Below are 16,606 nucleotides of genomic sequence, written 5' to 3' on the forward strand. Positions count from 1 at the left end.
AATCTCTCTTATCTTCCCTTCTCTCCTATTTTTAAACTCCAATTCAGACTCTTTATCAACCTGTAGAAATTTCACCTCAGCAAAATCTCGAGCCTTGGGTGTTTGGGTGTGTAGCCTTCGTTTATGTTCACAAGCACCAGAAAGTAAATTGGATCCAAGTTCGGTGAAGTGTGCCTTCATGGGTTATGGTCTTGATCAAAAGGGGTATCGGTGCTATGATCTGACTATACATAAAAGATGCATGTCACTATGGATGTGTTTTTCAGTGAACACGAAATGTATTACTTAGGAGGTTCTTAAAGAAAGAGCTGCACTATAAACATACTTGTCCCAAGAGTTAGAGATGAAAGACCTTGGTCCTTTCAAGTGTTTCTTGGGGATTGAAGTGTCCAGATCGCTGAAAGGCATTTTCCTATTTCAACGGAACTACGTGACAGAATTGCTAACGGAGACTGGAATGCTTGCTTGCAAACCTGTTGATACACCTGTAAAGATGAATCCCAGGTTTTGTGAGTAAGAAAATCAAACACCAACCAACAAGGAACACTACCAACACCTTGTTAGGAGGTTAATATATTTGGCACACACCAGACCAAATTTTGCATATGCAATAAGTGTGGTTAGTTAGTTCATACATGCTTCTAGTATTTAGCATCATATTGTGGTTGATCGCATTTTGAGATCTAAAGGCTACCCCAGGGATAGGACTTACGTTTTCAAAACATGGTCACAGGATGTTTCTGGGTATACAAATGCAGAGTTGGTAGGTTCTATTACATTCATTTCACATTTTTTGGAGGCAGTCTGTTACCTAGCGAAGCAAGACACAAAATGTTGTTGCTAGATCAAATGTTGAGGCAGAGTTTTGAGGTCTGTCTTATAGCATTTGTGAGTTGTTGTGGATTTGAAATTTACTTTCAGACTTGAGCTTTAGAACACAAAAACCAATGAAGTTTCATTGTGGTAACAAGGCTGCAATCAACATTGCTAACAATCCAATTCAAAATGATCAAAATAAACATGTTGAAGTGGATCCACATTTCATCAAAGAGAAATTGGAAGTCGGACTAAAGCTGTACCGTTTTGTTAAGTCTGAAGATCAACCAACAGATGTTTTTACAAAAGTTGTGTCTAGCAAAGTGTATCATAGCTCGCTCGACAAGTTGGGTATTGGTGAAATCTATGCACAAATTTGAGGAGTGTTAACGTGAGCTCAGCCTGTGTGGGCTCATTTGTCTTTGTAATTAGGGTTTCCTACAATCTTATAGTTTTCCTACTCTCTTGTAATTAGCTTGCATATATATTGGCCTCCGTATGGAGAAGAACACTATACAGAATCCCCAAATATTTTAGCAGAGGCATGCCAAAGTAGTAATTTTAATTCATCTGAAATTTTGTGATTGTACGTTAGATGAATTCATGACAGGATTCAATGCCATCTCGTTGAAGTTAAAGGAAATGTACCAGATTGGTCAATTGATTTATCTTTCTGTCGCCTCTCTCTCTCTCTCCCCCTCTCCAATTTGTGATGGACTTTATATTTCTTTCTCTGCCTCTCTCCATCTCTGATACTGTTTATGTTTATTTCCTTTGTTCAGTAGGGTTTTCTCAAATCTTTCCTTCATAGTTGCGCCCTAGGTACTTTTCAATGAATGGTAGAGCTAAAATCTAATTTTATATCATATCAGTTTACGCATCTTTTGTATTCGTTTGACCAACATCATTTTATGCTTGATGTCATTGTATACTTAAAGAATGTTTCTGCCGTGGGACATTACATGAACAGAAGGACCGCGAAAGATGCACAGTTCATAAGCATAAGGTTGGTTGATTGCTGTTAATGGATTATAACTGGAACTACTGATGTCAAGTTCACTTTGAGCTGTCGTTTCACATAACATTTTATATTGCTTGCATCCTAAGGAACAGTATGTTTGAGTTGGGGGATAGATTGGTTGGGATATATATACAAAACAGATCATTGCACGAAGAGCATTATCTTCAATCCAGAGTTTTCTGGTATGCGTACAAGATGCTTTACGCGATTTGCTTACTTTTGCAAGTTCATATAATTATATTGATCTGTACACAGAAATTTCAAGCTGAATCCAGAGAGTCTCTGAAGGTAAGTTGTCTGTTGCTGTCGCTCTTGATTCGACGAAGCTTGAATGCGAATGAGGGTGCTTATACTGCCTGGATGGGGTTATCGCTGACCCGAATGAAGCTGTAGGACCATGAGCCAAGTAGGGCTCCTGTCACTGGTCGAACGACGTAGACCCATGTTAGCTGTTTCACTTTCTTAAATATATGCACGACATGTTTGTCTAGTCTCTCGTTTTTTGTTTTTTGTTACATGTCTGTAACCAGTTCTGTTTGTGTGCATCTCCATAATCTTTTACTTACCCGGCAAAGATTGAAGTTATGCAAACCGCCGAGCCAACTGCGATGCCTGCTAGTTCTCCTACCTGTTGTGAACAGTCCCCATTGAAATGTCAAATAAAGAGTTTGAATTTCTTTTTTTTTGGTCGAAGAAAAGAGTTAGAAATTCATGTCAATATAAAAGAGTTATCTGTGGAAACAGTACAGCTTTGGTATCAGTTGCGACGGCGGAGGCTATGAACACCATGGAAAATGTCATGATTATCTCTGCGATCAAAGCTTGGGTCTCTGGTGCAGAAGGTGATGCGGTGCCAAGTTGTTTAATTGGGTGCAACAGTACATACAGGGTAAACGAGGCAGATATTGATCGTGCTATTTGAGCTACTGCATAAATTGGGACCTGAAAAGAAAGGTCCATAAATATTTGTGGTACAAAAATATGGTATACATTCCTAAACCGCTACACTAAGTTCAAAAGTGGACCATGAGGGTGCGTTTGTCGTACTGAATTATCTCGGACTAGACTACCTTTAAAAACTAAGTTGGACCATCTTGTCTTAGACTAAGCAGGACAAGAACAGTAGGGGCGTTTGTTGCGCCGGACTATCTTGGACTGGATTAGCTTCAAGGACTAAGCCGGACTGCCTTAGACTAGACTAAACTGGACTAACTTAGTGAAGCGTTTGGTGCAGTATTGGACTAAGAAGCTGGATAATAACAAATTCTAATATTATATTATTTAATATATAAATTATTAATCTTATCGTTTTCTTCATCTTTTCCTACGATTTCCGTCCCACTCTTTTCCTCTTCTCTCATCGTCCCACCCTCTCCCTCTTTTTTTCCTCTTAGACCTCTCAATTCATGTCTCTTTCTCATTTCTGGTCAAACTCCTTATTGATTCCAGTGTCTATTTCTCTGTCCTCCCTCCCTCTCTAGCTATGTGTTGTTCGAATGGAACCTCACGGCTCCAATTTTCCCAACGAGTTGCAAGTTTCCCGATGTGTTTTCCGGCCAACCCTCGTTAAATTGGATGAAGTTAGCACCGCCAAAAAATTCATCACCATCCCTAGACCGAGATCTTAGCTTTGAATGCTCAAATCTGTCATGGATTTGAAGAAGCCCAAATAGGCCGAGACTTCCAAGCCATTTTCCTGCCACATTTGACCACATTTTGGCCTTTATTCAGGTAAAATCGTAATCTTGTCACTCCCAGCTTCAATTTGGTATATTTTATATGAAAGTTGGTTGTGAAATGGATCTGAAAGGGAGTCGGAAAGTTAATGATTGATCTAGGTGACCGGAGATGACGAGGAGTCTGTCGGGAGTGGTTGTTGATCATGACGAGGACGAGAAAGAGAGGATAGTCTTAGCTAGTCCCATGGTTATTGGGGGGTCTCGTTAAGACCTCTTAGTGAAGGGTTTTGTCCATGCTAGTCCCCTTTAGTCTCATTAAAGTTAGTCCCAGCATGGAACAAACACAGTATTGGACTAATAGCTAGTCCAGTCCAGTCCAGTCCAGTCCAACTTAGTGAGGGCAAACAAACGCCCCCTAAAGTGTTTGGTGCAGTGCCGGACTAATTTTTTCTCAAGACCCACATTATTTTTTTTTAATTCATTTTTAAATTATAAAAATAATAAACTAAATATTATATTATAAAATATCTTCTACCATTATTTTTCAGAAGAAAATGAATTACTCTGAAAGCAACTACTTCCCCTTTTCTCTATCAGTACAATTGCTTCCCCTTTTCTCTCTCAGTACAATTGCTTCCCCTTTCCCTCTCTCTCACGACTTTGCAAACAACACAACTCGGCCTCTTCACTTTCTCTCACATGTTCACTTCCTATTTCTCCTTCTTAGTGCAGAGGTATTGGTGCTCATCCCACTCGTCGACAAAAGCTCCCTCTCTCACAGCCAACCTAATGAACAAGTCACACAATCAGCAAAACCCATGGCGCGATTTGATATACAATTCCTAAAATCACAATAAAGATTTGGTAGTCCAAATTATTTTTAATTACTCCATGGCTCCATATGCTTTTAATTTTTTATTTATTCATACAATGGTATCTCTCGAAAAGCAAAGAGAATTGGATTAAGCCACACAAAGAGTTAAGAATAAGGATAGTGTTGTTCACTCACTCATTTTTACTTTCCACACACTCTTGTTAACTTTTAGCCATTAACATTCTTTAATTCATTTGATCTGACGGTCGAAAATTGAGAAGAGTATGAGAAGTAAAAATGGGGGTATGGATAGCACTACCCAAGAATAATAACTAAGTATTGAACTCATCATAAAAGCAAGTCGACCTTTCACATATAAGTATAGAGGAATACAAATAAATTACCTTGTTAGTAGCTTCACGCGCCGATATTTCAAAGTATTCAAATTGCTGGTAAAAGAATTTGAACTTGTAAGGGGATGGACACACATCTACTTAATTGGACTAACTCACATTTGTACTTAGATAAGAAACCACACACAATTATTTTATAAACTTTTTGGGTTTTTTTTTTTTTTTTTAGAGGGTGGGGGAATTGAATTTAGAATCTTGTGTATAAAAGTAAATGCTTTTTATTACTTGAGCTATAAACGCCTTATAAAATCTTTGGGTGAGGGACTTACAAGTATTAAAGAGATTGAAATCAAGTTATTATTGTAAAGGATAATGATAGAGAGACTAAAATTTTAAATCAAATAATGTGTCATCAATAGAAAATAAGCAAGTTAATCAACACTTAAGTAATAATACGATCATCCACCACAACATCATTGGTTTACAAATTTGATTTAAAAATTTGGTCTCCCTAACGTTACCTGTAGATTGGAGGGATTAAAAATACATTACATGTGCAGTATAAAGACATGTCAAAAGAATTTGCAAATCCTCATTGGAAGGTGTTATTTGTAAATTCCTCTTACATAATTTTAAATGATCTTGTAGTGCATTTTCAACACCAAGGCCACCGGATCAAGTGATCCAGACCTTTCAAATTTCATCCAAAGACCTACCTGTTTTGACACCTTAAAAGCTGTAATAATTTTTTGCCGTTTGATGAAATTTGAAAGGCCCAAATCACTTGATCCGGTGGTCTTGGTGGAAGTGATCCGAAGAGGATCTCTTCTCTATTTTAATCCCTCTTATCTAAATTTTGTAATAATTTTTTATATACTTGGCCATGGGCCCAAATGGACCTTAGTTTGGACCACACACGAGCATCCATCATGTGAGTTTCATGGGCCTTTCCATGGCATTATATTGTCCATAAATCACGTTGCACACATAGTTCCGAAACGAGGAAATAAAATAAAAAATTTGCAATTCCATTAACTTAGTGCTCCATAACAAAACAGAAACATGGGGGCCTCAGAAGGCTAGCTGTAAGTGTACCTGTTTCCATGGAAAGTGCCCAGCGGCGGCGAAAGCAAGAGTGACGGCCGGGTTCATGTGTGCACCGGAGATGTGGCCGACCGCATAGATCATCACGGTTATGATGAGCCCTCCTGCAATCGAAGCTCCGAGCTTTGAGACTTGGTGTTCGTCGCTGGCAGCAAGAGCAGCCGAGCCAGCCGAGCCAGCCGTGACAAACACCAACATACACTTGCTATCATCTATGCAACCACCTGCAAACACACACACACACACACACACACACACACATATGAAGTTGGATACTTTTTCTATTGAGATACATTAATTCATTAAAACTGTGGGAAAGAATATTTGAACTTGAGTTCAAAGAGAAGTACACTATTCTATATGCGAAGTTGGATAATTGAAGAACATGATGAAAGTGTATGGTTGCAACAAAAGCAGAAGTATATATACAATGTTTGTACCTTTTTGAAAAAGCCATGTGGGTAATATTGTTGTTCAAAAATCGGTGACAGCGGATTGTGATCATATGTGTTTGGATTTTGGGAGGTTGCCGGGTGGTTTTCCGGAGAGGCTGATCAATTGGAGCCATTTCTCGATTCACAATAAAAAAACCTGGAATACTTGAAAAAAAATTATAAACTAGTGATGGAAGGGCTGGTTTGGTATTGCTGTGCTTTGAAAAAAAACTGCTTATGCTGTGCTGTGAGAATAAGCAGCTGTGAAATAAAGCAGCGGAGTGTTTGGTAAACTTTTTTGTAAAAGTGCTTTTGAAAAAAAAAAAACAGTATTAGAGTGTTTGATAAACTTTTATGTAAAACAAATGTGAAAAAAGCCGGTTTTTCAAAGCTAGGTTTTGCAGCTTCTTGTTTTTGGCTTTTTTCATCCAAAACTGTGAAAAAAAAAACTGAAGCTGAGTGTTTACCAAACATAAAAACAGCTCCCAGCTTTTTTTGATAACAGCTTTTTTCAGAATCACCTCAGTACCAAACCAGGTCTAAGTAGTGCAATGGTTGCAGCCGCTCTTGACATATATATCTATGTCATACTCCAGGCTGGTTTGGTTCCTAGTAAGAGCTTAGTTGATCACTATATATAGAGTCCAACAATTCATTGCCCTATGTGGGAAGGCTTTGATTGATGGAAAAGAAGAGAATAAAATAAGGTTGTGAAAATGACTCTATTATTTAGAGAGAGATATTTATGTTGCGGCTAACTTTATTTAAAAAAATAAATAAAAAAAAAAAAAGACATGCAGTTGACAATGTCATTTAGAAACTATCGATATTATTGTTAAAGTCGACATTATATGAAGTTACACTTTATCAAATATTATTGTTATGGTCATTGATATGGGGTTAATTACACAAACACCTCTTGAGGTTTATCATTTTTTCACAAAACCCCCTCAAGTTTGAAACATTACACTCACACTCAAGGCGTGCAAATATTTAGGAAGGAAAAGAATTGGTCCAAATCCCCGCTAGAAGAACTGGAACTTCTCTGGTATTGTATAATTAGTACTTGTCCTGCTGGACTGCACTTAGACTACATATGCTCTGATTATGGTATATCACACTTAAATATCGGGACTTGCTATGACATCCCACATCGCCCAGGGGAGTGATCCTTAAATGTATATTCTCATCCCTACCTTGCACGAGGCATTTTGGGAGCTCACTGGCTTCGGGTTCCGTAGGAACTCCGAAGTTAAGCAAGAAGAGGGCTAGAGCAATCCCATGATGGGTGACCCACTGGGAAGTTGCTCGTGAGTTCCCAAAAACAAAACCGTGAGGGAATGGTAAGCCCAAAGCGGACAATATCGTGCTACGGTGATGGAGCGGGCTCGGGAAGTGATCCGCCACAGGCTGGGATGTGACACTTGCACTTATATTTGCTTATTGTAAATTAGTTGGCTTGGTTCTTAGTTACTCGCATTTCTTTTTATCAATATCATTTCTGCACTGCGCACATGACTACGTCACCCTCACGTGACGACCAGCACACCTTAATTTTGGCCGGAGTGTGTCACTCTCTCTCAAGTAATAATATAAAACTTTGATGTAGTGGACATCCTAAGTTAGAGAAATATTTTCCCTTGTTGATCTCATACTGTTCACAGGCTCCACCCAAAGACAAAGGGGCATATTTTACAAGGTCTTTTTTACTGAAGGATTGGATTCAATAACATGCATAGCCATTGATTCTCTTGTAAGGATTTTCTGCTGATCAAAACGAAAAAGCTTATCTAGAAAATCAATAGCCTCTGGAGAAGCTAGATGCCGATTTCCCACATTGATAAATCTTACAAGAAGATTTCTTTGGGGTTTTTTTTTTCCTAATGTTTAAATGTAATTTTTGATTTATTTATCTATAAATTTTATTTTTAATAATTAACTACAAGGGTAATATCGTCCTTAAGGGATCCTTAAGGGGTGGATGTGAAAGTGAATTAAAACGTGAAGGGGTGTTGGTGTAATGTTTCAAACCTGAGGAGGTTTTGTGAAAAAATGATAAACCTCAAGGGATGTTAGTGTAATTAAACCCATTGATATGTTGTGGTTATTATGTCTACAAGTTCAATTAACCGCAATTTTGCTGTTTGGTGTTTCTAGCTAGCAAGTGATAGAGCATGGTCAAAGTGAGGACCGTCTGGAAAATCTTTGGTGTAATTAGGTATAATCTCATATGTTATTTTACAGAATTTCGGTCTCGCTAGTAGGCACAGTTGTGTGTGGCTTAGTTAGTGTCAGTAGGTATAGCCTCCACTAGTACGCTTTCTTTTGGTCTCAACCCCAAAAATTAAACCTAACTTGACGGATCAGTTCATTTAAAAAAGAAAACATTAATACAAGCATAACGCAATTTACAAGCACCAAATAAATCAGTCATAAGAGCTGAGCCAACCTTTGTAGGAGGATCACTGAACTCAAAGTTGTTCCATGTTAAAACTCTAATTCGCCATTTGGTCAGCAACACAGTTCGCTTCGGAGTAGGATTCTTTCTCATTCTAATATCTCTCATCTTCCTTTCTCTTCTATTTAAACAATTACGAAGAAACCACGTCAATATTTGTTTCGAAATTTTTATATAGAGAAAGAAAAAAAAGCAAAAATGAAAAATGAGAGGAGGAGAATGAAGGAAATGGTAATATGAAGGGAAAGAATCCTACTCCCATTAAAAATGTGGTTCAAAAATGTGTTTCAACTCGTATCTTAATAAGTGTCTTGTCACTGATCTACAACTGCTCAAATTCATACCAAGAGAATGAAAGTTGTTAATCAGATTTTCTCGTGAACCCTCTCGATCAATCAACATATCAACCTCATTAACCACCTTCCAGTTCCACCCTCATGTATTGCATACGCATGTACAAACACAATAATTTATTGCATGTAAGTCTTTGAATGTCCTCTTAGATATCAGTTATTTTATGACTCACCTGGACCTATTTGTAAATGTTTAGAGTAGGACCTCCTTAGAACATTTCCGGTTGTTTTGGCAGACCGAGAATGAATTGTTAGAGCCGATGTTACTTTAGACAGGGCGGAACTTAAATCTAGTGTAGACCAAGTAGGTGTAATCGTTGAGTTCTATGGTGATGAACTCAACGGAGTCAGTTATAATAATCCCGCTACCGTGAAAAAATATGTTAGATGTGCTCAATTGGGTGAGATTTTTTAATTAAATCGTGCTATATTGAAATCCGATGATGTTTTTCTTAGCAGTCCAAGGGGTTGGTTTAGTTTTGGACATGCTTCATTTCTTCTTTTTCAGACGCATTCGGCATGATGCTAGAACTTTGTTTAGAAACATTTTTGCTTGATCCAGATTTAGATGCTCAAGTTGAAATTGAAGCATTCCAAAAACTTAGAGATCCAACTATAAAAAGACAAGCAGTCTGATACAATATGCTTGCGGCCCATCCTATATTGTTTTCCCTTGGGCTTAGCTACAATCATACCAGAAAGAGCAAAACAAACATGTATGGTCCATCAATGTGTGTACAACCATTCTTCTATCTATTCTTAACTTGTTTAGGCTCAAAATGACAAAAAAGATAAAAGAAAAAAGCAAATAGAAATTGCTAAATATTGCTAATGATTAAACTAGTGGGATTAATTGAACATATATGTAGGGAAAGGGATCTCTGGATCCCTTCCTCCTAATTCATCAAGTCCGGGGATTCAAGTATTGAAATTTGATTCAAAGGCTACAAACAATGGTCCACTTTAAAAGCTATAATAACTTTAGCCGTTAGATCAAATTTCAATGGCCCAGATCCCCGAACTTGGTGAATTAGGAGGAATGGATTCGGAGAGGATCCCTTTCCTATATGTAGCAACTAGCAACTAGTACCCTCCCACATACGAGTTTTCAATGAAAATCCAACCCTATCAACTAGATTTTCTTTTCCAGATCAACACGATACGAATCATAGGATACCTATCCTTATCCTTTCATAACAAATTATATGGTTCAGGCTTTCACTTTTTCTCCACAATATTTTAGTACCGTACAATAATTTTATTTTATGATAAATGATATTAAATAGGACTCATGCATGTTGAGTGATGTTATTAAATTTAACCTTAATTGAACATGACTGACACACCTCACTATTGATCAACTATTTACATATCAACTATATAATTTACTCCTATTGTAAGTCGTGAATTAATAATATCATATGATGATGCGAGCGTCACACTAAAAAATTTTCCTATATATCATTCAAAATCCATGATTGTCATACCACATGATTGCTTTGATGATGTGGGGCAGCAATGATTGGGGGCCTTGAACCTTGTTTGTGGGGTGTTTTCCAGCCTCCTCCCAAAGAATGGGGAAGTGGGGTGAGACTGATTCACCAGAGCCATGATTGTAGTTGATCAAGTTAAAAATACACTCTACCCTTTATACATTAATTTGTATGAAGTGGGAATGGCAAGTAGAAGGGAGGAGGTGCGCTTGAGACTTTTTTTTTTTTTGTCGAAATGTACTAATGAGGGAGAGGTGCGCTTGAGAAAATTAAGCCTTTATGTTTGTTATTCAATTTTAATAACTAATTAATTATGTGCTAATTTATTTTTTAACTTTTACTTAAAATTAGTATGGAGTCCCTTATTAATTTAGTTTAATAAATGGTAAGTTTTGAGTGAGTGTCAACACAGTTTAGTTGTGATATCCCACATCGCCTAGGAAAGTGATCCTTAAATGTATATTCTCATCCCTACCTAGCACGAGGCCTTTTGGGAGCTCACTGGCTTCGGGTTCCATGGGAACTCCGAAGTTAAGCGAGTAGCGCGCGAGAGCATTCCCAGGATGGGTGACCCATCGGGAAGTTCTCATGTGAATTCCCAGAAACAAAACCGTGAGGGCGTGGTCGGGGCCCAAAGCGGACAATATCGTGCTACGGTGGAGTCGGGCCCGGGAAGTGGTCCCCCTGGCCGGGATGTGACAAATTGGTATCAGAGCCTAACCCTGGTCGTGGTGTGCCGACGAGGACGTCGGGCCCCTAAGGGGGGTGGATTGTGATATCCCACATCGCCTAGGGAAGTGATTCTTAAATGTATATTCTCATCCCTACCTAGCACGAGGCCTTTTGGGAGCTCACTAGCTTCGGGTTCTATGGGAACTCCGAAGTTAAGCGAGTAGCGCGCGAGAGCATTCCCAGGATGGGTGACCCATCGGGAAGTTCTCATGTGAGTTCCCAGAAACAAAACCGTGAGGGCGTGGTCGGGGCCCAAAGCGGACAATATCGTGCTACAGTGGAGTCGAGCCCGGGAAGTGGTCCCCCCGGCCGGGATGTGACACTAGTAGCAAGTTGAGCTCCACACAAGTTTTTCTTCATTCTATCACTACCCTCTAATCTCTCTCTCTCTTTCTCTCGCCATAATTGCCAACACATTTTTATGCCTTTCATAATTCCTACCATAAAAAAAAAAAAAAAAAAAAAAAAATTTGAGAAAAAAAAAAATTATATTTCTCACATATGGAGTATGTGACCTTTGCTAGTTTACATTTAAAAGTCAATTGTCGATTTACCCCCTCAACTTTCACTTAACTTTCGATTTCTCCCATGAACTTTTTTATTGGAAAATTAAGGATTCAAACTAATTTTTTTAGCCGATTTGCCCCCGACCGTTAGTTTTTCATATATTTCATCCATATTTCTGTTAAGTGAGACCATGTGCACAACATGTGAAAGTAATTAAGTCATTTCACTCTTAAAAATGATTAAAAAACTAAAAATAAATAAAAAAAACAAAATTTTCCTTCTACTTTTTACCGCTAATCTATTGTGCAGTGTCCAGGTTTTTTTTTCTTCCTGTAGAGCCGCCCATCAAATCAAACAACTTACAGTCTTTTCTTTGTCTCTTTCTGTGTCTATTTGTGTCTGTCTGAATCTGGATCATGGAGGCAGGAAACCGTGATGGAATTTTGTTTTTTTTGTGTGTATGTCAGTTGTCTTTGTTTGTAGATAAATGCTTAAAATACTCTTTCAAAATGGAATTTTCCATAGATTATTTGCTAAATAACAATTTCTTTGCATTGGGATTCCTGATCCCTTTGGAATCAAAGATTTGTACATCCACAAACTGGACGAAATTTTATAAAGCCATTCTTTGATTTAATTTTTCTTCCATTGACTATTTTAAAGTAGTGCATGCAGCACGCCTAATTAGGCTTGTGACCTAATTCGTTTTATTAATCTAAACACAGATATGAAAACAACAAAAAAAAAAAAAAAAAAAAAAAAGAGAGAGAGAAAGATATCATGTGTTTGAAAAAGAAGTAAAGTAGGCAGCTTCACCAACCCACTAGTCCTTTTATACCCAATGAAAAGGGTTTTGGATCCAAATCTCAGGCTGCATTTTATGACCAACTATTTTCCATTTTTTTTCTTTTCTTTTTGGAGTCAAGAACGGCATATAGCTCCACTGCGAGAGCAACTTGAATTATATGTGTAGAATACAATGTTACTGGCTCCCAGAATATTGGCTTTTATATAGCAGCACAGTTGGCATGATACAATAAATTATTCAACTTTCCATTTGTTTTTCTATGAATGTTTACAAAGTATGTTGCACATGCTGTTTTGTTGTTTTCATATAAACAATTGGATTTGGATCCCCTTCTGAGCTCAGAAATCTGAGCCTCCTGACCAAATCACACGGACTGTTGGATTTTGATCTAACAGCTGCAATTATTATAATTTTTGGTTTGTAGCCGTTGGATCAAAATCCAACGGTCTATGTGATTTGGTCAGGAGGCTCAGATTTCTAAGCTCAGGAGAGGATACAAATCCTAAACAATTATCAGTGGCAAAGATAAGTCTCTTTCAATAATAACGTAAGTGGTGGTCCTTTTCAGTATGCACGTCAATTTTGATTGAGGAGAAATGTTTACATGGAACGGGTTTATAGTTACGTGGTGTTTTTTTTTTCTTCAGTAATGCATTATTATGTGCAAATTTTTCTCTACATGACAATGTATTACTAAATCGGAAAGTCATGTGATGGTGAATTCTTTTCATGTAAGTTGCTCTCTCGATCGAAGCTCAAAATCTTGTAATTAAGCCTTTTGTTATATATTACTAGCCTTCATGCACGGACTCATGCGCGTGCAAAAGATATTTTTTGAATCACGGTATGCTACACGCGACTTACACATTTTAAATCATGTTATAAGAAAAGTCAACTCTTTGAAGTAAATGAATAATCTTAGATCATGCTAGAAGAAACCTCTCATAAACCAATTAAAGCAACTGAATTCACATAATAAAATCAATCTCTATACAATTTACATTAAGAATAGAGAAAATAATATTCAATAAACAATTGATCGAATCACATTATTGTTAACTCATTGTGAGGCAAAGCCTACTCTCTCCCATTCAGTGTAGATAATATCGTTTGTTAAAAAAAAAAAATCATTTGACAACTAATTTAATCACATTATTATCCGCGTGCGAAAGATTTTTTTGAACGTGTAGACTGGCATTACAGGTCTCTTAAGATATTTTGAACGTGTTTAAAATAGAGAGAATAATATTTAATAAACAACTAATTGAATCACATTATTGCTAACTCATTATGAGACTAAGCCCACCTCCTTTCCCTTTAAGTATAGATAATATCGTTTGCTACAAAAAAAATAAAAAAAAAATATTCATTTGACAACTAATTTAATCACATTATTATCCGTGTGCGAATTTATAACCGGCATTACACGCCTCTTCAGATGTTTGGAACATGTTTAAAAATAAATAATTGAATCACATAATTGCTAACCTATTGTGAGGTACTAATTAAAAAAAAAAAACAAAAAAAAATTAATTATTAAAAAAATACTATTAAATGACGAAAATGCCCTTACCTTATTTGATGCATTATTTTAGGATGCCATTGCAGTTTTTTGTTTTGGGGGCATTTTTGTCCAATTATTTTTTGGTAAAGCATTATGACACCAAAACACTATTTACCTTTTGTGTTCTCTTTATATATAATAGATTATAATTTCCACCGAATTAACTTAATGAATTTTAATGAGGAGAAAACAAAAACAGTATACAATTTGAAAACTATTTCTAAAACTCCATATATACACACATATCACTACCCCTGCTTACACATATTGCATGTCTGGATTGATTGTTGCTCTTCACTCCTTGTTCTTTTGACAACTCTCTCTCTCTCTCTCTCTCTCTCTCCATGGATGCTGATCCTTTAGAAAAATCGTCATCCTTGAGCTTGCCTCTTATTCTTGGTGAGGGGCAGCATGAGCAAGCTGGAAGCAAGGTAGTAGAAGTAGAGTCAAGCTTTCATCACCAAACTACAGCCACAACCTCCTTCCTCAAAACCTGTTTCAATGGACTCAATGCACTCTCAGGTAATTATCTACTTCTTAATTAATTATGTCAAATTCTTCTTCTCAAATTATTATTTTTTTTTTTTAAGAAAGCTTAATTAAGGCATAAACTTATCATCTTAACAACTTTTTTGGTGTTCCTTGCTAGAATATATTGCCTCGTCATTTTGCACTCAGCAAGTTTAGTTATGAACAAATTTATTTTATATTTCATATTGTTAGTCTGATGATAGCTAACCTCATCTGATGGTGATTTTCACTCTTGTTTTCTCCTTTCTGCACCTCTCCTTTTTCTTTTGTCCCTTCATTCTCCTTTGATTTATTCAATCTAAAGGCTAGAAAAACGAAGAGTGGATATGGAGAAAAGTGGGGTGTGAAAATCACAACCCAGGTTCATGTGGAACCATGACTTCTGATCTGTGCCTGATTTCATATCGTTACATTTGCATTTTAAATGTTCTTCACTTCTAGCTCAAGAAAAGTGAGGTTTTAATGCCCAAAATTGTGCTCTTTTCGGTTTTCAGGAGTAGGGATACTGTCAGTTCCTTATGCACTAGCATCTGGAGGATGGCTAAGCTTGATCTTCCTTTTCTTAGTTGCGGCTGCAGCCTTCTACTCAGGTTTGTTAATCCAGAGATGCATGGATGTGGATTCTGACGTAAGAACTTATCAGGACATAGGTGAACGCGCATTTGGGAAGAAGGGAAGAATACTGCTGTCGATTGTCATGAATGTAGATCTGCACTTGGTTGCAACGGGGTTCCTAATTTTGGAAGGAGATAACTTAAGCAATTTATTTCCTGGCGTAGAATTAGACGTGGCCGGATTAAGAATTGGCGGAGAACAATGCTTTATAATTGTTGTTGCCCTCATTATTCTGCCAACAGTTTGGTTAGATAACCTAAGCCTTCTTTCTTACGTATCTGCAAGTGGAGTTTTAGCCTCTGCCATCATCCTCGGTTCGATTTTGTGGACTGGTGCTTTTGAAGGAATTGGATTTCACGAAGAGGGCACACCACTGAAGTGGAATGGAATCCCTACGGCTATTAGCTTGTACGCGTTTTGTTACTGCGCGCATCCGGTGTTCCCGACCCTCTACACTTCAATGAAAAACAAACGTCAGTTTTCCAATGTAAGTAGAAACTTGTTACCAAGTGACATTCATTCTATTTTGTTTCAGGATTTTTATCAATCTGTTGTTTCCTTGTTGCAGGTTCTTCTCCTATGTTTCATCTTGTGCACCATCTGTTACGCATCAATGGCAGTTTTCGGGTACCTAATGTTTGGATCTACGGTTCAATCACAAATAACTTTAAATCTCCCAACTCACAAAATCAGCTCAAAAGTCGCGATATACACCACGCTGGTCAATCCCATATCCAAATATGCTTTGATGGTTACACCAATTGTGAATGCTGCAAAGAAGAGGTTCCCGAGTCACTACAACAAGAGACTCATCGGCATGTTAGCCAGCACCACCTTGGTGACAAGCACCGTTATAGTAGCTTTGGCTATACCATTTTTCGCTTATCTCATGTCACTCGTCGGAGCATTTTTGAGTGTAACAGCTTCAATTATATTGCCGTGCTTGTGCTACCTTAAAATTTCAGGTATTTATCGACGCCTTGGATGTGAGATGTTGATTATAGGGCTTATATTACTACTGAGTGCTGCAGTTGTTGTATTCGGCACTTACACATCTCTAGTAGAAATAATAGGGCACTTGTAAACGGATTCTCTTTGTGGCCAATATATTTGTTTCGGTGGCAGTTTTCAAATCCGTCCTCTCTTTCTTTCGAGATAGTATATCAGCAAGCTGCTGCAGTTTGTACCAATCTGCATAGAATGAAAAAACAGACTCAGAGTTGGAGAGGTCTAGGATTTGTAAACAGGAGTGTTTTTAGTTATTGAAACTACAGATGCTTCCTTTATTTCGTTTCTTTGTGATCGAAAGGGCTTCTTTATCAAA

At 37.5% G+C, this 16,606-nt stretch overlaps 1 protein-coding gene and 1 pseudogene across 1 annotated transcript; one reads left to right on the plus strand and one right to left on the minus strand.

Moving 5' to 3' along the window:
• Nucleotides 1-2,097: 2,097 nt before the first annotated feature.
• On the minus strand, nt 2,098-5,985 carry LOC137749265 (aquaporin NIP2-1-like; annotated as a pseudogene).
• An 8,410-nt stretch (nt 5,986-14,395) lies between these two features.
• On the plus strand, nt 14,396-16,415 carry LOC137708549 (amino acid transporter AVT1I-like). The gene is made up of 3 exons (XM_068447648.2): nt 14,396-14,658; nt 15,162-15,769; nt 15,851-16,415. Exons 1-3 carry the CDS (start codon nt 14,481-14,483, stop codon nt 16,364-16,366), a joined length of 1,302 nt encoding a protein of 433 aa, XP_068303749.2. The 5' UTR covers nt 14,396-14,480; the 3' UTR covers nt 16,367-16,415.
• The last annotated feature ends 191 nt before the right edge of the window (nt 16,416-16,606 follow it).

Source organism: Pyrus communis, chromosome 17, assembly GCF_041283825.1.
Source record: "Pyrus communis isolate YQ-2024b chromosome 17, ASM4128382v1, whole genome shotgun sequence".
Classification (NCBI taxonomy): Eukaryota; Viridiplantae; Streptophyta; class Magnoliopsida; order Rosales; family Rosaceae; genus Pyrus; species Pyrus communis.